General features: G+C 49.0%; 3 protein-coding genes across 4 annotated transcripts in view; 2 read left to right on the forward strand and 1 right to left on the reverse strand.

Annotated features, from left to right (window-relative positions):
• Window positions 1–23665, reverse strand: part of CIDEC (cell death inducing DFFA like effector c) — a 188533-nt gene that overhangs the window by 14275 nt on the left and 150593 nt on the right. The gene's annotated exons all lie outside the window — the stretch shown is intronic.
• On the forward strand, window positions 4340–7130 carry JAGN1 (jagunal homolog 1). Its single transcript, XM_059663552.1, has 2 exons — window positions 4340–4554; window positions 6170–7130. The coding sequence occupies exons 1-2, from the start codon at window positions 4466–4468 to the stop codon at window positions 6630–6632; spliced, it is 552 nt and encodes a 183-aa protein (XP_059519535.1). The 5' UTR covers window positions 4340–4465; the 3' UTR covers window positions 6633–7130.
• On the forward strand, window positions 10682–22212 carry IL17RE (interleukin 17 receptor E). Of its 2 annotated transcripts, XM_059663532.1 has the most exons (16): window positions 10932–11641; window positions 11976–11991; window positions 12810–12914; window positions 14085–14182; window positions 14430–14589; window positions 14685–14824; window positions 15845–15913; window positions 17052–17118; window positions 18306–18481; window positions 18567–18614; window positions 18697–18742; window positions 18908–19056; window positions 20713–20781; window positions 21267–21318; window positions 21414–21502; window positions 21962–22095. In XM_059663532.1, the coding sequence occupies exons 1-15, from the start codon at window positions 11333–11335 to the stop codon at window positions 21428–21430; spliced, it is 1521 nt and encodes a 506-aa protein (XP_059519515.1). In that variant the 5' UTR covers window positions 10932–11332; the 3' UTR covers window positions 21431–21502; window positions 21962–22095. The 2 variants fall into 2 exon arrangements, with proteins under 2 accessions (XP_059519514.1, XP_059519515.1); XM_059663531.1 differs by lacking the exons at window positions 21267–21318; window positions 21414–21502 and having other exon boundaries at window positions 10682–11641; window positions 21962–22212.

Below are 23665 nucleotides of genomic sequence, written 5' to 3' on the forward strand. Positions count from 1 at the left end.
CTAGTGCATCATAATCACCTGGAGGGTTTGTTAAAATTCAGATTGCTGGCTCCACCCCAGAGTTTCTGATTCAGTATGTCTGGGGTGGGGCCTAAGAAAGTGTATTTCTAACAGATTTCTAGGTGACGCTGAAGCTGTGGCTCCTTAGTTACAACACTTTGAAAATCAGCAGTCTAGCCCTAGCTGTGTGATGAAACTCCTCTAAGCTTCAGTTTGATCTGACAAATGGGAATTAAAGATACTAGTAACTCCTACCCCACTGGGTTGTTCTAAAGATTAAATGAGATAATCATGAGATGCACTTGCTGTAGAGCTTAGTACATTTGTCAGGCTCAATAAATAGCTATTATAACTATAACTATTATTATATTATTATTATTTAGACCCAATCCTTCCCTGAAGGAGCTCCCAGGCAACCATCTTTCATTCAACAACTATTTATTAGTCACTTACTATGTGCCAGCCTTTCTAGAGGCTGACAGTATACCAGGAAACAAGGCGGCCTTGTCTCACACTTCAAGGAGCTGACATTACTGGAGGAGGGGGGAGAACTCGGACCATGAACAAATATGCAAATAAAATAATTTCAGATAATGATGCTCTGGGAAGAAAACAAAACCAGGTGATATAACAAGCAGCTGGAGAGCTAGATTGGCCTTGGGGTTAAACATCTGAGGGGAGGGGAGCTTTCAGCTAAATCCTGACTGGTGAGAAACCAGTCTTTTGAAGCCCTGGAGTGTCTTAGTCCATTTGGGCTGCAGTAAATGAATACCATATACTAGCGGCTTATGAACAAGAGAAATTTTTTTCTCACAATTCTGGAGCCTGGCAAGTCCAAGATGAAGACACTGGTAGATTTAGGGTCTGGTGAGGACTGGCTTCCTGGTTCGTAGCCCTCTTCTCTCTGTGTCCTCCCCATGGTGGAGGAGAGAGGGAGTCTCTTTATAAGGACATTAATCCCACCTCCCAAAAACCCCACCTCCAAATTCCATCACATTGGGGATTAGGCTTCAGCATAACGACTGAGTGGGGGAGACACAAATATTCAGTCTACATATTCTGCCTGGGCCTGTAAGCCAGATTTTGAAGTCCTGTAGAGAGACATTACCCCCTCTCCCCAGGCAGAGGAAACATCAAAAGGATTTGAGAAGGGAATGGACAGGATGAAGAGACAGGAACACACATCACTGAACTTTAAGCCAGACCAAGAGCCAGAAGGAAAGTATAAACAGCCGGTTTGGCTCAGTGGATAGAGCATCGCCTGTGGACTGAAAGGGTTCTGGGTTCAATTTCAGTCAAGGACATGTCAAGGGCACCTCGGTTGCAGGCTCAATCCCCGACACATCGATGTTTCTCTGTGTCTCTCCCTCTCCCTTCTACTCTCTCTAAAAATCAGTGGACCAATCAGAAAGGATATATGCACCCCTATGTTCATAGCGGCACAATTCACCATAGCTAAGATTTGGAAATAGCCTAAGTGCCATCAGCAGATGAGTGGATTAGAAAACTGTGGTACATCTACACAATGGAATACTACGCTGCCATAAAAAAGAAGGAATTCTTACTATTTGCAACAGCATGGATGAAACTGGAGAGCATTATGCTAAGCGAAATAAGCCAGTCAGAGAAAGACAAATATCACATGATCTCACTCATTTGTGGAATATAATGAACAACATAAACTGATGAACAAAAACAGATCCAGAGACAGAGAAGTATCGATCAGACTGTCAAACCTCAGAGGGAAGGTAGGGGAGGGTGGGGGTAAGGGGGAGAGATCAACCAAAGGACTTGTATGCATGCATATAGGCCTAACCAATGGACACAGACACCAGGGGGGTGAGGGCATGAGTGGGGGGTGGGGGGCAATGGGGGGGATAAGGACACATATGTAATACCTTAATCAATAAAGAAAAAAAAATAAAAATCAATGAAAAAATATCCTCAGGTGAGGATTAACAAACAAACAAACAAAAATAATAATAAAACAAAAAGTTTAAAAAAGAAAACTATAAACAAATACTTCAGGGAGAAAGACCTGGGGAAAGAGTTGCAGGCCTTCCTTTGGACAGTCACAACTCAAACATTTATTGAACGTGTGTTTGGTGTCCCGTGATAGATGAATGGATGACTCAGAAGCAGTCTGGCCCTGACGAACACGGGTGCATCATGGACTGTGTACACAATAAAGACAAAGATAACCACAAGTTAAAGACAGAGAATATCTGCCAGAGGGGAGGGCTGGGAGGTGGGTGGGTAGAGGTAGAGTGAAGAAATGGGAGAACGGCTCCATGAACCTGAAGATTCTTCACAGTGCTTAGAAGAGGATGATTTTGGCTCAGTTGGATTTATTTATTCAACAGCATTTATTGATCTTTTACACTATTTTTGAGACACCTTGGAGTTGAGAAGGTCTAGCTATGACTCAGAATTGAGAAGTCAAAAAAAAAAAAGTATACATTGGCCCTGGCCAGTGCAGCTCAGCTGGTTGAGTGCGGTTCTGTGCATGAAAGGCTGCTGGTTTGATTCCCAGTCAGGGCACATGCCCAGGTTGCAGCTCGATCCTCAGTGGGGGTCAAGCAGGAGGCAGCCAATGGATGTTTGACTCTCACATCAATGTTTCTCTCATTAGCACTGTCCCTCTCTCTCTAAAAAATAAAATTCAATAAATTTTAAAAAATTATGCCCTAACTGGTTTGGCTCAGTGAATAGAGCGTCGGCCTGTGGACTGAAGGGTCCCAGGTTCGATTCTGGTCAAGGGCATGTACCTTGGTTGCAGGCACGTCCCCAATAGGGGGTGTGCTGGAGGTAGCTGATTGATGTTTCTCTCTCATCGATGTTTCTAACTCTCTATTTCTCTCCCTTCTTCTCTGTAAAAATCAATAAAATATATTTTTTAAAAAATTATACATGCAACTACATTAAAAATATTTAGCATGTTAAACTTGTAATATCAAGAGTAAAGTCAGACACACAATGAAGAGGAAAAATGTATTGCAACTAATATTATTAACAAGAGGCCAGTTTCTCTCTCTCTCTCTCTCTCTCTCTCTCTCTCTCTCTCTCTCTCTCTCTTCCCTCTTCTGTCTATATATAAATTAAGAAGATCAACAGCATAGTGGAAAAATGGGCAAAGAATATGAACACAGTTCAGGGAAATGAAATATGAATGACCCTTAAACATATAAAAAGATGCTTCATTTCTTTCAGATAACATAACTAAATTTTATTTTATGGTATTTTTTTTTGTTGGGATAAAATGTACGTAACATTAAATTAACCATTTTAAGTGTACAGTTAGTGAAATTAAGTGCTTTCACATTACTGGGCAACCATTACCACATTCATCTCCAGAACTTTTTTTGTCTGCCTTTCCATTTCTTTTTCAAAAAATGTTTTTGTTGACATTTAAAAAAAACACATATTTTTATTGATTTCACAGGGGGAGGGGTAGAGAGAAAATAATTGATCAGCTGCCTTCTGCATGTCCCCTACTGGGGATCCAGCCCGAAACCAGGGCTTGTGCCCTGACCTGGAATCCAAATCTGACCTCCTGACCACACTCAATCACTGGGCCACACCTGGCCGGCTTCCTTTTCATTTCTTTACCCTTTAACAACTCTTCATCCTCCCCTTCCCGCCCCTGGCAGCCATCATTTAACTTTCTTCCTCTACATAATGTCTTTTTCTTTCGTGGCCTGGACCTTTTTGAAAAGTACAGCCCAGTTATCTTGCAGAATGTCCCTCAATTTGAATTCATCTGTCATTTCATCATGATTAGATGCAGGTTAGGTATCTCTGGCAGGAATATCACAGAACTGATGTGTATCAGGAGGTACAAGTGGTGGTCATTAGTGGTCAAATTAATTTTGATTACTTGGTTAAAGGGATTCGCACAAGTTTTTTCCAAAGTTACCGTTTTCTCTTTGCAACGATTACGTAATCCGTGGATAGATATTTCGTGACTGTGTGATGTGCGCTCGGAAAGTCACAGAACCTTCCCAAGCATCAGTTCCCCCATCTGGGGGGGGGGGGGGCAGGGGAGGGGGACAGCTGCCTCTTAAACTGATATTAGAGTTTTAAAAAGGGAAAGCGCTAAAAAAAAAAAAAAATGTCCCCAGCTATGACGTGGGGACAGAGTTTAAGAAAGTCCAAGTGCTCTGCTCCTGGCCGGCGGCAAAAAGACGCCCGCGGCGGGGGGGGGGGCGAGGTCAATTTCTTCCCCCCCCCCCCCCCGCCAAAGAGGCGGCCGGGGCGGGGCGGGGCGGGGCCGGGGGAGACCGCGTGCGCGTGCGCGGGAGGAGACGGACCACAGAGTCGGTCCTCCTGAGACAGAGGGGCCGGAAGTTGTTTCCTCAGGCCCGTGTGACGGCTGGGCTTCCGGGGCTGAGACGGCGTGAGGAGGGTCTGCGGGAGGCAGGGGAGCTGCGCGGACGACGCGGGGGGTCGGGGCAGGGCCAGGCCAATGGCGTCTCGGGCAGGCCCGCGAGCCGCCGGCACTGACGGCAGCGACTTTCAGCACCGGGAGCGCGTCGCCATGCACTACCAGATGAGGTATGAAGCGAGGCGAGGCGCACACAGGCCTTCTCCCGGCCGGAGCCCGCCGGGCCTGGGAAGCGACGCCCCCGGCCTCGGGCTCGGGCTCCTCCTCCAGAGCCAGTCCACGCTCACCTGCCAAGTCCCCCCCTCCCGGGACGGCCCGGGGCCTGTCCCCAGTCCTGGAAAGCCCAGTCGCTCCCATGGGTCCATCCCTTGGTCCACCCGGTGCCTTGAGAGGGTGCAGACACCCCCGGGCGCCAGGGGTGGTGATGCCGGCCCCCGCTGTGTGATCTTGGGAACCTCATTTCTAGTTGAGCCTCAGTTTCCTCATATGCAAGAGGGAAAAAGGAATCGACCTTTAAGGGCGGGGTGAAGAATTAGTGAGCTAATGATTCGTGTAAAGGACGTAGCCTAAGTTCTAGCACAGAATCGAGTCTGCCCAGTACATGGTAGCTGATGCATTTGGGGGATGTAGACCGTAAAGGCCAGCCTTTCCCTGCCTAAAATGAATTTTATAAACACCCCCACATAAGGGGTATTTCTATCTACATTTACCCCTTCAGCGTTACTGAGCTCCTACCCAGTAGGCATTTTATGCTAGGCACTGAAGATACAGTGAGCAAAAGCAGACCTGGTCTTTGTATGCATATTACACCTTCAATAAAAAAGCCTATTAACAAAACAAACAAAAAAACCTGGTTCCTGTCTTCATGAATCTTGCAGTCGAGAGATGACTGACTTTCCTACCTTTTCACACTTTCTACAATGAATATTTTTAAAATAAAAAACTTAAAAAGATTTTACCCCCTTAAATCCATTTAACGCTTCCAGAATGCTTTTGCATCTTCCTCTCCAGAGTTTTAAATAACGACCAGCTCGTTGGACCCTCACTCCATTCTTATTCTTAAGATCCCTGCCTAAGGGCACCTCCCAGCCCAAGTATTTTGACGCCCGTGGTGAGCAGAGACTGTCCTCCAGGATGCGAAGAAGATACATTTAGGACCTGAGAGAGTTAGAAGAATAATAAACAATGTACTTCGTTCAATGAAACCGTCTACTCTGGCAGGAGAAGGATGAGCAGCCTGAGCTGCTTTCCTCACTGCCCATACCTCCTTCCTCTGTGCTATACTCCCAGGGTGCAGTCCGTCATCTTTCTAAACACAACCCAGTTACTCTTCTGCCTTTAAACCGACTGTTCATAGACATTGCCGTTTCATATCCTGCTACTCCCCTCCCCACCTAGGATCTTTTCCTGCCATACCCAACCACTGGCTTTCTTGGAACACAAATGCCTGTGTTTTTGTGCCTGCATGCAATTCGGAACGCCCATTTCCTTTCATCCCTCAGAGCCCAGCTCAAATATCACCCTCTAAATGGCCTTCTCAGATGTCCTTTCCCACGCAGAATTGATTACTGCTTTTTGGGATCCCATGTATCTTGCAACATACATTTACTAGAGCTCTTCCAGTCCGTTTGCTAGTAATTTTTCTTCTGTTCCTGGTGCCCAGCCTCTAGGCAGGAGCTAGATCCTATTCACATTCAGATTCTATTGTCCAATATACTTGCCTGGCATATAGTTGGTCAGAAAATTTTGAATGAAAGGAACTTCTCCCTCTGCTCTGCCCCACAGTGTGACCCTCAAGTATGAAATCAAGAAGCTGATCTACGTGCATCTGGTCCTATGGCTGCTGCTGGTTGCCAAGATGAGTGTGGGACACCTGAGGCTGTTGTCACATGATCAGGTGGCCATGCCCTATCAGTGGGAGTACCCATATTTGCTGAGCATTGTGCCCTCCCTCTTGGGGCTCCTCTCCTTCCCCCGCAACAACATTAGCTACCTGGTGCTCTCCATGATCAGCATGGGGCTCTTTTCCATCGCCCCCCTCATTTACGGCAGCATGGAGATGTTCCCTGCCGCCCAGCAGCTCTATCGCCACGGCAAGGCCTACCGCTTCCTCTTTGGGTTTTCTGCCGTCTCCGTCATGTACCTGGTGTTGGTGCTGGCGGTTCAAGTGCATGCCTGGCAGTTACACTACAGCAAGAAGCTCCTAGACTCTTGGTTCACCAGCACACAGGAGAAGAAGCGTAAATGAAGGCTGCGGATGGACTGATCCCTGGGGTGAAGCCAGCCCTCCCGTGGAGAAGAGTGAGACGGTAGAAGAGCTGTTCTAAAATCTCTTGTAATGTTGGCAGCTGTGGTGTTGGCAACTGGTGCAAACTAGGCCCAAATTCTGGAAAGCTGCTACTGTTGTCATTAGCTGAGGTGGCAAAATGATATTTAACTTACTCCTGGTTGGCTGGAACTGGGTGAAGAACAGCTGTAAAACAAACTTCGGCTGGTTTAAGTCGAAGCCCTTCAGGATTTTTCTGTTTTAAGACCGACCCTCATCCTTGCCTCTTAGTCATTCTCTCCATTTCCATCCATTACCCCTTAGCCACTGAAACTGGAGATGAGGAATCAACCAAATTCTACTTCCGTTTATGGGTGGTTGGGAGGAAACATTAGGAGGCTGCTTTCCCTGCAGACTGTGGTCTCTACTCTGAAGCATTTTAATTACAAAGAACCTCAATAAAGTTATAACTGCCCTGTCTACCCTGTGCCTTGTGCTTGGGATTTACCAGTGTGAATGGTGCATTGCTTGAGTGGCTTTAGACACTAGGAGATAGATGGAAACTCCCTGAGAAACCTGGCAGTGGCCATAGAGAAGGAACTTAAGTCATTAGTTGCCACCCTGTAGCTGATTAGCAGGAACTGTTATGGGCCATACATTTAATCTCTCCACCTATTAGATGATCCCTTCTCACTTACCCAGCTGGGGTTATGCAGTCTTCTTTTGGTTGTATATTCATGTTTATTATTCAGTGTACAGTGTCAGTTACGTGTCTGAACAGTAGTCCCCCTTATCTGTGGGGGATACGTTCCAAGATCCCCAGTGGCTGCTTGAAGCCTTAGATAGTGCCAAACCCTATATATACTGTGTTTTTCCTCTACATACCTACCTATGGTAACATTTAATTTGTAAATTCGGCACAGTAAGATATTAGCAACAGCAATAAATAATTATATCAATATACTGTAATAAAAGTGATGTGAATGTGGTCTCAGTGCGAGATTTCATCATGCTAGTCAGAAGACAGTTTCAACTTCTGAATTATGTATTTCTGGAATTTTCCATTTAATATTTTTGGACTGTGATTAACTATAGGTAACTGAAACCACAGAAAGTGAAACTATAGATAAAGGGGGACTACTGTACTATATTATGGTATCCACAATAATTCAAAAGTATTCCTGCACACAGGGAATTTGCAACCTAGGTGAAACATGATACAAATGTGAAACATTTGAATGGTATGGAGCAGATAAGTTAAAAATAGAAGTGAAAAGAGATATGTAGCCCTAGCTGGTTTGGCTCAGTGGATAGAGTGTCGGATATGGACTGAAGGGTCCCGGGTTCGATTCCGGTCAAGGAAACACGCCCAGTTTGCAGGCTCAATCCCCAGTAGGGGGCATGCAGGGAGCAGCTGATCAATGTTTCTCATCATTAATGTTTCTGTCTCTCCTCTCTTCCTCTCTGAAATCAATAAAAAAAAATTAAAAAGCAGCAACAAACGGGATACGTGAACTAAAGGCTCTTTCATGCTTAAAAGTGACAGTAAATACTACATGGAAGATGTGTGTCCCTTTAGATACAAATATATAAATGTATAGAGATATAGATATTTTTTAATCTTCACCCAATGTTTATTGATTTTTAAAGAAAAAGAGAAACATCGATTGGCTGGCTCTCTTACGTGCCCTATCCTGGGACTGAACCCAGAACTTAGGTATGTGCCCTGACTGGGAATTGAATTCATAACCTTTTGGTGTATGGTACGACAGTCCAACCTACTGAGCCATACTGGCTAGGGTCCCTTTACTCATTCATTTGACTTTATGTCTCTGGATGGATAACTGCAGATCTCTTTCCTCTCCAGAGTTCTAGTCATTCTTTTGTTCTATAAACATTAGGTATGTACTCAGTCACTATTAAGTACTGGGAGTACTATCTGACTGCAAAATCTCTTCCTCTAGATGTCCTGATTATTACATCAAACTTAACTCTTTGCCTTCTACCTCATATTCATTCATCTTCCTGCATCCCTATATGCAAGAGAGCACAGCTCTAGATCATCATCATAAGTCCCTACTATGTGCCATTCATTTTTGAACAACCAAAATTCTTAATCTCAGAGATTTTCCAAAGTGTGGTCTCAATGCAGCAGTCCTGTATTATCTCCCAATACTCTCACCACACACTATCTTAGCAGAACCTTTTATGAATCCCCAAGTTGGTTTCATGTTTTCCCAGTTTTCTTAAAATTTTCCCAAATGGCCCTTGGCAGAAAAAAATTCCCTAGCCCTGAAAGGGGTCAAGAAAAGAGAAGTATAGCCCTAGCTGGCTTGGCTCAGTGGATAGAGCGTTGGCCTGCGGACTGAAGGGTCTGGGTTTGATTCTGATCAAGGGCATATGCCTGGGTTGCAGGCTCAATCCCCAGTAGGGGGTGTGCAGGAGGCAGTTGATGAATGATTCTCATCATTGATGTTTCTATCCCTCTCCCTTCCCTCTCTAAAATCAATCAAAATATATTAAAAAGAGAAGTGTTAAAGAACAGAACCAAGTTTCTCATTTCATGTACCCAGCATTGAAAGATGCGCGATTGCTGCAGGGTGAGGTAACCTTAGACTCCTCCACTGCCACCATGGGCCCGAGTTTGGGAAGCTGACATGATGAGACATGTGATCACTTACAGCTTGTCGCCCTTCCCGCGCTACTTCAGCAAGGCATCCCCAACGGGCTGTGCAGCAAGCATTGAGGCGTCCATCCTTGGTGTCGTACGGCCATTTGTAGCATTTTATCTTGTCCACACATGGGGGACCCAGGAGTTTGAGAAATCCAAGATGAAAAACCCAGCTGCCTATGAAAATGACAAAGGAGCAGCTCATCTGGAGGATGGTTCCCTGCCTCTGAAGGACCCTTCTCTGGGAGAGGAGTCTACATTGTGTAGTGTCTTGAAGACTCAATAAACTTCTTGTGGGCTACAGTGTTCTGATTTTGCATTTTTGGGGAGCAGAGTCCTTGGTGTAACTTGCTAATATTCAAGTTAATGAACTCTCTTCCCCAAATGAGCCCTGAACAGTTTTGGCTTGTCTGGGAATTCGGTGAAGGAGTGGGACTCACCCCTTGTTCTACAGTATAATCCACAAGAAAGCAGCTGAAGCTACTCTTGCAAGCTGGCCAGTTGTGGGTGGCATGGACTGTGTGAGTGTACGTTCCTGTCCCTCTGCTCCCATAATAACAATAATAAAATTTAACTATAGTGTAAATGCATAATCTATGTAGATCTGAACCACTGTGAGTTAGATAACAATTTAGGCAGAAGACTCCCTAACTAATCCTTAGAATGGCCAGACCACCCTTTCCTCCCTTCACATCTTACTCATTTGTCTGCAGTGATGGGCTCCAAGGCCGAAAGACGGAACTGTTTCAGGCAGGCCCTTCAGGCTTCCCAGAAGCAGAGGGAGATGAGGCAGTGGGAGGGGGACCGTAAGGGAACTGACCTGTGAGAGGCTGGCAGGAGTGGAGCTCCCAAAGCTGGAGACCTGGACTTTGACCAAATAACGTTCCTTCCTGCTTGCTTATCTTTGTGAAATGAAAACAATTCCCACCTGACTTACAATGTAGTTACGAGGATCAAATGTGAAAGTACTTTGTGAAATGTGAAATGGATAAACTGCTATTGTAATTTACATTTATTCAATGGCAGCACCCATTTCATGACATCCACCCTAGGCACTGGAGAAACATGAAGAATAAGAAGGGTCTTTATCTTTTAAGGAACTCAAAAGCTAGAGGGCATTTTTAGGATAATAGGTAGGATGGGGTCTTCAGACAATGGACCTGATGACTTAGAAACTAGAATTGGCCTAAAGAAAGCTATGGTCAGTCTACTGAAAGGTGCAGAGTGACAGTAACAATTTCAAGATGCCTTAACCCAGTAGGTGTGCCCCAAACTTTCTTTCCACTGTGTGCGTCACCAAGAAGAGGGCTGAAGCAGATCAAATGCTCCATGAGCCGGGAGGAAGCTGTGGGATGATGGGGAGGGTCCCAACAAAGACTGGAGCCTCGTCAGCATCATCAGAAACCACAAGAAACCAGGTCAGTGTGTGGGGCCCGCTCCCTTAGCTCCAGGGCTCTGCTGTGAGCTCTGTGGCTTCTTGAGCAGACTGTGCTGAGTAGTGGATCCTTTGAAGCCAAAGGCCCCTTTGGCATGGAGCCCTGTGTCCAGAAAAGCTGGGAGTGACTAGAGAAAACAGAGCCGTAGTCCTGAGAGTCAGCCAGGTGGGGAACCAGCTGCATATGGAGTCATGTGATGCTTATGTGCAGCCTTTAGTGCTTTCTTACTGTTCTGCGCAACTCCAAATGGTGCGCCAGGCACCTCTGTCTTTGGCATCCAATGCAGAGTAGTGTTTAATAGCTCTGTCAGTTCTCTAAGTGAGGGGATGAAGCATATGTCTAGAGGGGATCAAAGTCAAGAGCTAGTTAACAGGGCGTGTAGGATCTAGGGTGTTGCAGGAGTAGGAGGGGTTAAGAAATGGGTGCAGCCGACCATTTCCCTAACCCTGTGCTGGCCTCTTTCCTGCTATTTCTCTGCCAGAGCAGGAGACATGCCCTCCTTGCCCTCCAGTCGGAGGCAGTAGGGTTTTCTGGGGGGCAAGCATCCCTCAGTCCCTCTGCTTGGAGGAGAAGGAATGTGGCTTGGCCTGCTTGTTAGGATCAAGGAGGAGTTTGGGGCTGGGCGGGGCAAGGGCAGGCTGAGGCGAGGGTTCCTACTGGCATTGTGCTCCCTGTTGCTGGACTGCAAAGTCCTGCCACCCGCCTTCAGGCCGTGCAGCTATGTTCTGGGTGCCCTGACCCAACGGAAGTCCATGGGGCACCCCAGACTGGCAGCCCTGCTCCTGCCTCTCAGCCTGCTGCTCATTGGCGTCTCTGCCTCTGCTGGGATTGGCTGTCCCTGTCTGCCCCACTGGACTACCCGCCGTCTGCTGGTCTCCCACATGGTAAGGTGCCATTACCGGGCGGGGATATCTGCCTGGCACAGGCTGGCAAAGCTCTCCACTCTCCTGTCTGTCCTTTTCCACCTCCCCAAATCCACGTGCTCTGCTGGCAGCCTCAGTGTGCCCTCTACACAATCTCAAAGGGGTCTTAGTGGCCTGAGGACCTGGGCAGGGTGGAGCTGGGAAGAAAAAAGCCACAAGGGATGGGCTGTTAGCTTCTGGGCCTCAGAATTCGGTGATTTGAGGCAAAGACCCCAAGAAGAGTGCTCCTTGTGAGAATCCCTCCTAATTATACTTCTCTCCCTTTTTCCCCCCCTACTGGGCCCTGTGCCTTCAGGATGACAGTTTCACTGGTAAGTCTCATTCCCTGCCCAGCTCCTTTTCCCCACACCCTTCCCCCCACCCCACTGATTTTTAGAGAGAGTGGAAGGGAAGGGGGAGAGAGAGAGAAAGAGAGAGATGTGAGATGTGAGAGAGACACATGGATTGGTTGCCTCCTGCAGGTGCCCTGACCAGGGCTGGGGATTGAACCTGCAACCCAAGTATGTGCCCTTGACCAGGAATTGAACTGAGACCCTTTCGGTGCACAGGCCAACACTCTATCCACTGAGCAACACTGGCCAGGGTCCCCACACCCCTTTAGTTCCAGATCCCCAGTGTGGCTTGCATCCTACTTTTTGGTTCACAGCCTGGGAAGTAGCATAGTAGCAAGGAAAAAGCACAGGGTTTAGATTTAGAATCAGGACAAGTCTAGGTTTGCATTACCATTCTGCCACATACTCCACGTGTGGCTGCAGTCAGTACACTTACGCCCTCCGACCCTCGGTTTCTGAGGGGTCTACCAAAACAGTAGAAATGATTGTACAATGAAGACTGTTGCCCCTGAGCTGTGGGAGGATTAAATGAGAGACCTGTAAATCTCCAGGCACACTCACCCCTTAACTGTCAGTAATAAAATGACATCCATATTTTCTCACACATTATCTTACTTGATCTTGATAATAGCCCCAATTTGTGAATGGTAAAGTTGAGGCTCAGAGGGGTCCGTAACTTGCCCAAAGTCACAGAGCCAGAATGTAAGTGGCAGAGCTCAGCCTCAAGTCCTTCTTGTCTGAAGCAGGAGAGATGTCCTTGAACCCTACCACTTGATTTTTTCCCCCACCTTTTACAGAAAGATCTGCCCATATTCCTTGCCATACCCTGCCACATACCCGGGGTGCTTGGCTCTGGTGCTGTCCCTGCAGTTTGTGCCTGCACCTGGTGTCAACTCCTTCAGGTATGAGAACTAGCCCTTGGGCCATTCTCAACGGAGATGTGAATTGGGGGCATTTGGGGGTCGGGGAGGCTGATGCAAGTGAGACTGATATTAGTGAGTTCATTTGTATTATTTTGGGATGTTTCTCTTTTCAGCTGGCACCAGTTGTTGGAATTAAAATGTCAGTTCTAGAAATTTATTATTGATATCTTTTATTTGTAAAGTAAGATGCTTCTTATTTAACTCTGTATTTTTATTGCCTAGCTCAGTGCTTGATATATACTAAATGCCCATACTCTGCTTAAGAATGGGCAGTTTGTGCCGAAACCGGTTTGGCTCAGTGGATAGAGCGTCGGCCTGCAGACTTTAAGGTCCCGGGTTCGATTCCAGTCAAGGGCATGTACCTGGGTTGCGGGCACATCCCCAGTGGGAGATGTGCAGGAGGCAGCTGATCGATGTTTCTCTCTCATCGATGTTTTTAACTCTCTCTCTCTCTCCCTTCCTCTCTGTAAAAAATCAATAAAATATATTATAAAAAAAAAAAAGAATGGGCAGTTCTTTTTTTAAAAAAATTTTTTTTATTGATTTCAGAGAGGAAGGGAGAGGGAGAGAGAGAAAGAAACATCAATGATGAGAGAGAATCATTGATCGGCTGCCTCCTGCACACCCCACACTGGGAATTGAGCCTGCAACCCAGGCATGTGCCCTGACTAGGAATCGAACCATGACCTCCTGATTCATAGGTCAAATGCTCAACTGCTGAGCCACGCCGGCCGGGCTACTGTGAACATCTTTAAGATGTTCTCTTTTTCTCTACTTAAGAAATTAATCATTAAAAAATTTTATTTACTGATTTTAGAAAGAGAGGAAGGGAGTGAGAGAGAAAGAGAGAAACATTGATTTGTGTTCTACTTATTTGTGTATTCATTGGTTGCTTCTTGTATGTGCCTTAACCGGAGATCGAACCCTTAACCTTAGTGTATTGGTACAATGCTCTAACCAACTGAGCTTCCTGACCAGGCCAAGAAATTAATCCATTTTTTATTGTAGCATAACTTTCAGGACTAAAGAGACTTGATGTCATTACCCTCCCTGATCTAAAATGACTTACTCTCCAACACTGGGCCATCATCTCCAGGTAGGGAAGGATCAGTAAAGGGCTAGATGTTAAATGTGCCCTTTCCTGTGCAGACCTTCAACTGAGCTGGTTCCACCGCCTGGTGCAGAAATCCAAAAAGTCTTACATGTTCCAGTTCTGTAGGAGACATAAGATGCCAGCATCTGCTCAGGTACTCTCCCTGCCAGTTCCAGCCCTGCCCTGTGCCCCTTTCCTTTCTGGCCTCTCATTTTGTTCTCCAGCCCTGTGAGAGATGGGAAGTATGGAGATGAAGTAGACTATTCTTCCATTATATAGTTAGGGAAACTGAGGCCTAAATGTTGAGTAACTTCCCTGTGGTACCCCAGGTTCCAGAGGGAGAAATAGAAGCCAGAGATCCTGATTCCTGGCTTAAGGCCAACCTTGCTCTCTGCCTACAGAGGAAGCTTCTGACTCACTGTTGCCTGTCTGAGAAGGACCATCAAATGTCCGTCCCCTCCCCAGACATCTCCCAAAATGGGCTGCGCTTCAAAAGGACCCAACCTTCAGATCCAGAGGCAGTGGAAGGTCTCCCGAGACAGGACTCACAAAGGCATAAAGGTAGACATGGGGTGTGACTGGAGATAGGCACAGCCAAGTAGTGGTGCCTTCGCTAAAGCCAAGAGACAAGGCCACCAAGTCCCCCTTCTCCCCAGGGCCTGAGTTCTCCTTTGACTTGCTGCCTGAGGCACGGGCCATTCGAGTGAGCATTCCCTCAGACCCTGAGGTCAGCGTGCGTCTTTGTCACCAGTGGGCACTAGAGTGCGAAGAGCTGAGCAGTCCCTTTGATGTCCAGGTATGGAGTGTCATTTTCCTGTAAAAAGCCAGATCACACAGTGCTGGAGCAAAAACAGCCCACCCATTGTACATACAGGGAGCCTGAGGTCCAGGGAGGGAAGACAGTTCTCCAAAACCCACAAGTCCGAAGTGCCTAGCATTAAGATTTCTTTGGACTAGACAGAAAATGCAGGCGCCTTGTCACGTGGGAGGAGAGGAGAGGAAAGGGCATGCAGAGACGTGGTGCAACTGGGAATGACTAGCAGAGAAATGAACATGGTATTTACCCGCATGAGAGGAGCCTCAGTGAGATTCGGGTTATACTAAGAAACCTTTTCAGTTCCTTCGAGAAGTTGTTTTCCCCGAGAAAATAACAAAGTGGTCTCATCTGTCCTGGTTCCCTCCCATTTCCCTCCCTTTGTGGCCTTCCTCAGAAAATGAGATGACCCTCATTTTCCCAGCGCAGGTCTTGACACACCACCTCAACCTCCAGTTGTCACTGAGGCCCTTGTGTACAGTTGGTACCATTTGCAGAGACTGATGCTGCACCGCCGAGGCCCTCAGCCCTCCTTATTATAAAGTGGTGATGCACCTCCCAAGATCACTGCAGTGCTAGCATTTCCTTGAGTTATTGCTTTAGCACCTCGCACCCTACATGGCACCCAGCGGGGCTCATTAAAGGTATATCCCTTTCCCTGTGTCCTCCCTCCCCCGACTCCATATACAGGGTGGCGCAAAAGTAGGTTTACTGTAGTGAATATGTGAAACACAGAGCTTATTCTTGTATTATTATTTATTAATTATTGTATTATTTCCCATACAAATATCTGTAAACCTACTTTTACCCCGCCCTATATCGAGACACCTAGAGAAAATGGTCAGAGTACAGAACAGAGACCCCTTGAGAGGAAATTTGTCGATGAAAAAATTAAGTTTCACATAAGAGAAAAAATAAGGTCCCAGCTTCCTCCTACCCTCGGCCAGGGTGCCTGTACTCTTTCTCAGGCATCTTTCTCTCCCTTTACTGCTTCGTCAACAGAAAACCGTGTCTAGGGGCCACACTGTAGACCTGCCTTATGAATTCCTTCTGCCCTGTCTGTGCATAGAGGTGAGTAAAGAAAAAGGTGGGGGTTGTCCATGGCCCCACTCCTAGGTCCCCAGATAGTGCAGTTGGTCAAACATATCTCCAGTGCCGAAACCGGTTTGGCTCAGTGGATAGAGCGTCGGCCTGCGGACTGAAAGGTCCCAGGTTCGATTCCGGTCAAGGGCATGTACCTGGGTTGCGGGCATATCCCCAGTAGGAGATGTGCAGGAGGCAGCTGATCGATGTTTCTCTCTCATCGATGTTTCTAACTCTCTATCTCTCTCCCTTCCTCTCTGTAAAAAATCAATAAAATATATTTTAAAAAAAAACAAACAAAAAAAACAAAACAAAACATATCTCCAGTAAGTCGGGTTTTTAAAGGAATGGGTGTTAACAAGGTGTTTAGGAAGACAGGTGCCAGCTTGACTGTGAGCCACACACTGGGTCAGAGATGGAAGTGTCCTGCTGAACACGAGATTCTTGGGGGTGATTCCAACCTCAGCTCCACCCAAACCCAGCTTTCCTTGGTCCAGACCTGGATTCAGCCCCCTGAGGTGGAATAGGCAGCTCCCTTCACTGTGTGTGCTGATCAGTCATGGTGGGGGCATGTGACCACTGCAAGATTCCATATGGCCTCAAAAGTCTTGTCCCCACTAGCCCTTCATGGCAGTCCTCCTCTCCATAATTCTGAAGTGCCTAACATTAAGACTTCTTTGGATTAGACAGAAAAGGCAGGGGCCTTGACATCCAGGAGGAAACTAAAGGGAGGATGCAGGCAGAGACTTGGAGCACTGAGCATCTGCCAGGGTGGACAACCATTGGGTGTTTGGGCAACCCAGATGGAGGGACCCATACAGGGCACTAGGCACCTTGGGAAGCACTGAGAGTGGGGGTATAGACAGAGATGTGGACATCACAATCTGCCTCTTTCTGGGGATAGGTTCTCCTCTCCGGGGGCAAGAGGACTCAGCCCCTCATTAGCTGATCTCACTCCCATACTCTGAAGTTCCTCCCCCAGCGTCAGGCACCACTTACCCTTGCCTACACCCTGCACTGCTTCCCCTCCTCAGTGCCCTGCCAGCTCAGGCAGCTTGCAGTAGGGCAAGAGCAAGGGCAAGCCAGAATGAGTTTCAGGTCTGACCTTCTCTGCTTCTTCCCCCAGGCATCCTACCTGCAAGAGGATACAGTGAGGCGCAAAAAATGTCCCTTCCAGAGCTGGCCTGAAGCCTGTGAGTGCTACTCATATGCATTCTTGTGCACGCACAGCCTCTCTCTGTTTCTCTTTCATGCATACACGCACACACTTCCCAACTGTGTTGGAGGAAGCCCCTAGAAGGCATGCAGGCATTTTCCCTGGAGTCAGTGGGAGAAAAGGGTACTATGTCCACTGCTCAGCCTGCCAATAAATCAGAGCGTTGAACGTTGTAGTAGGCACTGTGGGAAGTTGTACTAGGCACACAGGAGTTGGTATATGGAGGATGGACCAGAAGAGCTGGGCTCACTCACATCCCAGCTCTGCCACTTATTCTTCTCTGAGACTCAGTTTCCTCATCTGTAAAATAATTATACTTGCCCTGTCTTACTTTCCAACTGTTTATGAGGCTTGACTTCACTAAGATAAGTGAGAGTGGTTGGTGACATCTAAGGTGCTGTCCACACTTTGTTGTCTCCAAGCTGAAGAGACAGGATGCTCAAACATAACAAAGGAACAGCACAAAGCAGCCTGCAGTCCAGGGCAAGGTTACACCTAAGGACTAGCCTTTGGGACATGAACTCCGGAAAGGGAGAAGCCAGTGAAGGCTGTCATCAGCAAGAGACGGTCTCTCAGAGGAGGTGACACCTGAGCTGCGCTCAGAAAATGAGCGGGACTTAGAAAGGAGAGAAGGGAGGGGCAGGCATTCCTGGTTTTGAGAGGAACCTTAGCAAAAATAAAAAGATTTGGAGTTTGGGGAGTAGCAAAGAGCTAGCCAGAATGGAGGTGCAAGAAGGAGTAAATAGAAAAGGTAGCCAAAACCGGTTTGGCTCAGTGGATAGAGCGTCAGCCTGCGGACTGAAGGGCCCCGGGTTCGATCTCCGGTCGAGGGCATGTACCTGGGTTGCGGGCACATCCCCAGTGGGAGATGTGCAGGAGGCAGCTGATCGGTGTTTCTCTCTCATCGATGTTTCTAACTCTCTATCTCTCCCCCCTTCCTCTCCGTAGAAAATCAATAAAATATATTTTTTTAAAAAAGAAAAGGTAAAACAAGGGGCTGGAAAAGGCGTGCTCATCTTTGGGGCTCCTAGACGGAGCAGGAACTGTGTTGAACACCTTTACAAATATCATCTCCTGGCGCCCTAGGGATGGGGGTGGCCAAACGAGGCCAAAGCAGGGTTCAAGCCTCCCCAGGCCTCACTCTCTGCCCTGCTGTCTGCCCAGATGGCTCGGACTTTTGGAAGTCAGTGAACTTTACCGACTACAGCCAGCACAGTCAGATGGTCATGGCCCCAACACTCCGCTGCCCACTCAAGCTGGAAGCCTCCCTCTGCCAGAGGCAGGGCGGGAACAGCCTCTGTGAAGACCTGCCCAATGCCACAGCTCGAGAGTCAGAGGGGGTGAGATAGGCCTCCCCAGGACCTGGGTGGGCAGGGCTGTGGCCCAGGGCCCTGCTCCCGGGCTAACCCCCTTTTCCCACCACAGTGGTATGTTTTGGAGAAGGTGGACTTGCACCCCCAGCTCTGTTTCAAGGTACAAACGTGAGTGAGAGGGGATGGGTAGGGGTATGGATCGTGCCTGGCACTTTCTGACCCGCCATTCTTGTATTTCTTAGTTCTCTTTTGGAAACAGCAGCCACATTGAATGTCCCCATCAGACTGGTGAGCCAATAAGTGGAACCCCTCCCACCATTTCACCCTCACCCAAATGTGGCCAAGCCAAACTCTAGCCCTGTCTTGACTTCTCTGTTTACTAGCCCAGCTCCTCCTATCACCTCCTGCCAACAGGGTTTCTCACATGACACCCTTTCCCCCACTCCCCGGCAGCCCCATCCTGGAATGTGAGCATGGACACCCAGGCCCAGCAGCTGATCCTTCACTTCTCCACAAGGACGCATGCCACCTTCAGTGCTGCCTGGAGCCACCCAGACATGGGGCGGGACAGCCTGCTGCCCCCTGTGTACAGCATCAGCCAGGTATGACCTCGCCAGCCCTTGGCCCCCACCAGGTCCTGTTGGCTCAGAGCACAGCAGGTGGAGGCAAGCCAGTTCCTGACTTACAACATCTAGTTTTTTATTTACTTGATCAGGCTTTGTTCAGCTGGTTCCTTCTGCCCGTCAGCAGGGTTTCCATGGGGCTGTTTCTAATCCTTTCAGTTTCTGAATTTACAGGGGCAAAGGATTGGCCTTCTCATACCCAGATCTCCTCTGGCTGACTCAAACGGCTGCCCCAGGTTATACTGATGCCCTCTCGAACTCAGCTATCCTCTACCACTGTGCTCCTGCCTTCCTCCACCAGGCACCTGGCAGAAGTGGTCTCTCACTATCTTGGGAGACAGAGGCCCTGGAAGATTGTAAACTACTGACAGACTTAACTCTATTATGTGAACTAAGATCAATTTGACTAGTAGACTTTCTTCTGTGTATCTGATATAAAAACCATAATCAAATATATCTTCAAAACCACAGCCCCAAGCTGACTAAGCATGAGTAGCTCTTCCAAGTTCTTTCTTAAATACTCACTTGGCAGCTATTTGTTTTGTATTCTCTGAGGGTTCCCAAACAGGCAGGTGGTAGCAAATGCTCAAGATTTAAGACCAAGCCGTGATTAAGTTGTAAGGCAAAGTCATGTGGGAAAACCTAACATTGAGAACGAAATCCATGGATTCATTTGTTTCTGTGAGCTGGGAAAAGACCGCCTTCACTGAGTTCAGCCATGATTTAAGAGCCCCTGCATCAGCACTTGCTCACCGCTGACTAGGCAATGGGATGATCTAGGACAGGGTGGGGGAGGGGGAGCAGGAGGGAGGGTATTCCCAAAGTATGGAGATTCTGATCAGCTCCCTACCCGGCACCCAGACATAGGGCAGAGCCACATCCTGCCTGTAGACAGATGACAATCAGTTCTGTCCAATTCAGCATGTTTGTATTGAGTGCCTATTCTGTGCCTACCCTGCCAAGAAAAGTATATAACAGAGTCTCGGCCCTAGGAGTCCCAGGTGTCATAATAGCTACTGCTACTAAATGAATGCACACGCACTGTATATTATAGGGTGTTCCCATGCATGTTTCCACGTGATGCCCCATAACGCAGTAAGCCAAGGATTATTAGCCTTCACAGACAAATGAAAACACTGAGGCTCAGGGATCAATGTGCCAACCAAATGTGTGGTTCCACACAGCTAGGAACCACAAAGGCAATAGTTAAGCCTGGCTTTGTTAGCTGTGGCCTTCTGACTCCACAACTTACATTTTTCCCAGTAGATAAGCTACCCCTTCAGGTATGCCGGACAGGAGTAGGGCAGCATATGATTAGCCTCCCTGTTTGGGCACTGCCAGAGGACAGAGAACATCTGCGCCTGCCTTCTTTCCTCAGGGCTTGGCACAGAGTCGGCACCCACAGGATGTCTGTTGACGAGTACCTGATTGACTGATTAATGTGTATCTGTGCAGCAGTTCTGATCTGGGAATGATCAGCGGGATCTAGGAATGAAGCCAGGGGTGGCACTTGGCCTTAAGCCTTGGGAGGATTGGGAGGAGGGGGTTGGGGGCGCGGGGAGGAACAGCATGGGCAAAGGCTCAGAGCCAGATTTGTTTCCGTGCGAACAGTCATTTTGTTCTTTATTCCAACAGACTCAGGGCTCAAGCCCGGTGACACTAGAGCTCATCATTCCCTTCCTGAGGCCAGGGGCCTGTGTTCTGGTAAGGAATCCTGCCCTCCCTCTACACATACTCCTCGAGCATCTACTCCACAGGTGGCAGACGGGCCAAATCCAGTCCACCAAAAATGTTTGGCTTGGACAACATGGTGTTTGAAATTGGAATTTGTTACCACCATTTAAATACTGGGAGACATCATATTTTTAAAAGCTGATTTCTGGCTTCTCTTGAAAAAAAAAAAATCAGAAAACCTAGTTCTCTGTGTCCACATTTGGGCCTGGTGACAACAGGCTAGAGCTCAGTGGTGTCTGATTACTTCCACCAGGGCCTGTGCCCTCCAGGTCCCCATGGACACCCTTGGCCAACTTTGAGTTTACTCTTTGAGTTTGCCACTCTTGACCTGTTCTGTGCTGGATGAATTCCATATCCAGGGGGCCTCCCTTTCACCATCTCCATGCTTCATTTAACTTCCCCTGGAGGAGGCACTATACCCTGGCTCACGGGGTGGGGGGGCTCTGTGCTCTCAGGTGTGGAGGTCAGATGTCCAGTTTGCCTGGAAGCACCTCTTGTGTCCAGATGGTGAGTTCTTTGGGGGGTGGGGGGGTGAGTAAGAGGAAGGTTGGGCACTGAGGAGCCCAGTGTGGCCTCACCTTGCTTGACTCAGTCTCTAATAGACACCTGGGACTATTGATCCTGGCACTGCTGGCCCTCACCACTCTATTGGGAGTTGTTTTAGTTCTCATCCTCCAGCGCCCACTGTCAGGTAAGCTCACCTGGGCATAATTTGGGGATTTAGACCTGCCCAACTCCTAGGCTAGTTGCCGGCACCTGTTCCCTGCCTGGGCTCCCTTCCCCAAGAGCCATGTACGTGCTGCAGCACCCAGCTGTCTGCTACCCAAGGGGGTGCGCCTCAGATCCCGTAGTGGGCAGGAATGGTTAAGGCAGGGCAAAGGTCCCTCTGTACCAAGTCTCCGGGTTACTGGTAAGTGGAGCGGAAATCCAGTCTGTGCTGCACCTGCCAATTCTGGCACCTCACCCCTTCCAGGGTGCTTTGATCTAAATAGCCCCAAAGCGCCCTATTGACTAGAGTTGCCTTGAGGACCCACCCTCAGCGCAGATAAGGCACTGGGGGTGCACCCTATGTTGTAGCCCTGAGGCCAAGGAAGATAGAGCTGAGCTGTCCCTTAACCCCCACCCTGTTCATCTGTTGCTGCTGCCCTAGGCCCTAGCCAACCGCATCCTGTGCTGCTTCTGCACGTGGCGGACACAGAGGCGCAGCGGCGCCTGGTGGGAGCGCTGGCTGAACTGCTGCGGGCCACGTTGGGCGGCGAGCGCGACGTGATCGTGGACCTGTGGGAGGGGACACGCGTGGCGCGTGTGGGCCCGCTGCCGTGGCTGTGGGCGGCGCGGGCGCAGGTGGTGCGGGAGCGGGGCACCGTGCTACTGCTGTGGAGCAGCGCGGGTTCCAGCCCTGCCTGCTCCCCGGATACCCGCACAGCGCCCCTGCGCGCCCTGCTCCGCGCCGCCCCGCGCCCACTTCTGCTGCTCGCTTACTTCAGTCGCCTCTGCGCCAAGGGCGACATCCCCCGGCCACTGCGCGCCCTGCCGCGCTACCGCCTGCTGCGCGACCTGCCTCGCCTGCTGCGGGCGCTGGACGCCAGCCCCGCCACCCATGCCACTGGCTGGGGCCGCCTGGGTGCTCGGCCGTGCCTGCGGAATCGCCTGGAACTGTGTCGCCAGCTGGAACGCGAGGCCGCCCAACTTGCCCACCGAGGCTGAGTGGAGCTCCCCAGCAATCCAGATGTCTTGGCCACCGGCGTAGGGGCACTGGCTGGCACCCAGAAAGAGGCTTCAACCCTGGAATTCTCAGGGTGCCTCCTGAGGACTACTCCCCAAAGCCTTATTCCCTGCCTTCCAGCCCAGGAGCGGAGCACCGGACTCGCTCCTGGCCCTTGCACACTTTCGCCAGGCTTCCCCCTGAAGCTTCCCTGCCTCTCAGGACCCCCAGGGAGAGAGTCTCTCTTTCTTGGGGGCTCCTCTGACTCTGATGTGGGAGGGGCACCTTCCCACTTCCTCTCTCCAAAATTCCAGAGAGGAGTCTGCACGTGCTCCAGTGAAGGCCGGAGAGGTTGAGGCGGGGTAGGGGAGGCAGGAGCTATGGCCTTTCTGAAGAGGGTTGACTCCAGAGAAGTAGGAGAAACCCCCTTTCCCAGACCCAGGCCTTGTTCATGTGGAAAAGGAGGGAGGACTGGACCCAGGGAGAAAGGCTGTGGCCCTGGGTGGCCAGGACAAAGGTGGGACAGTGGACACCAAGATGGAGAAAGATGAATAAAGGCAAATGTGATGGATAAACGAAGAAACACAATGTGCTTCGGTGTGCCCAGTTAGGGGAAGGGTCAGCATCACCCTGCCTGGGGGTTGAAATCCATCCGTTGTAGCCCAAATCCTCCATGTGCACGCCCACACCCCATCCACCATGCCATGTCACTGGAAAGGCAAAGGAGGACCTGGAAATCTTGATCCTCACTATAATTCTTTAATGAGAAAAGAGGAAAAAACAGCTCAAAAAAGTTGTGTGTGTCCATCAGCACACAGCCAGCCCAGGGCAAAAGCACAAATGGGACCCCTGTTTGCCTGGCCCCAGATCCTGGGTTCCTTCTCCTACCACTATCACGCTTGAGCTGGGAAGGGGTGAAAAGCCCACTTTCTGGTGCCCCCTGTCCCTGCCATTAGAGCTCCCAACCTACAAAGGGTCACTGAGGCCCAATGAGTCTGTGTGAAGAGACCCTGAGTGCCAGTAAGAGGGGATCCAGTGGGCACCAAGATCCCTTCTTACTGGCACTCAGGGTGGGAAGCAAAAATGCCCTAGGATCGCCCAGGCCCTAGGGTGCACTCACAGCCCTCCTTAGGGACTCCTGGGGTGAGT

This window comes from Myotis daubentonii, chromosome 14 (assembly GCF_963259705.1).
Source record: "Myotis daubentonii chromosome 14, mMyoDau2.1, whole genome shotgun sequence".
Classification (NCBI taxonomy): domain Eukaryota; kingdom Metazoa; phylum Chordata; class Mammalia; order Chiroptera; family Vespertilionidae; genus Myotis; species Myotis daubentonii.

Coding starts and splice junctions, on each gene's coding strand:
- JAGN1 (XM_059663552.1), top strand. CDS start 4,466: ATGGCGTCTCGGGCAGGCCCGCGAGCCGCCGGCACTGACGGCAGCGAC. Junction 4,555..6,169: donor GCCATGCACTACCAGATGAG/GTATGAAGCGAG, acceptor TCTGCCCCACAG/TGTGACCCTCAAGTATGAAA.
- IL17RE (XM_059663531.1), top strand. CDS start 11,333: ATGTGGCTTGGCCTGCTTGTTAGGATCAAGGAGGAGTTTGGGGCTGGG. Junction 14,590..14,684: donor GGACTCACAAAGGCATAAAG/GTAGACATGGGG, acceptor CCTTCTCCCCAG/GGCCTGAGTTCTCCTTTGAC. Junction 19,057..20,712: donor CTGTGTACAGCATCAGCCAG/GTATGACCTCGC, acceptor TTATTCCAACAG/ACTCAGGGCTCAAGCCCGGT.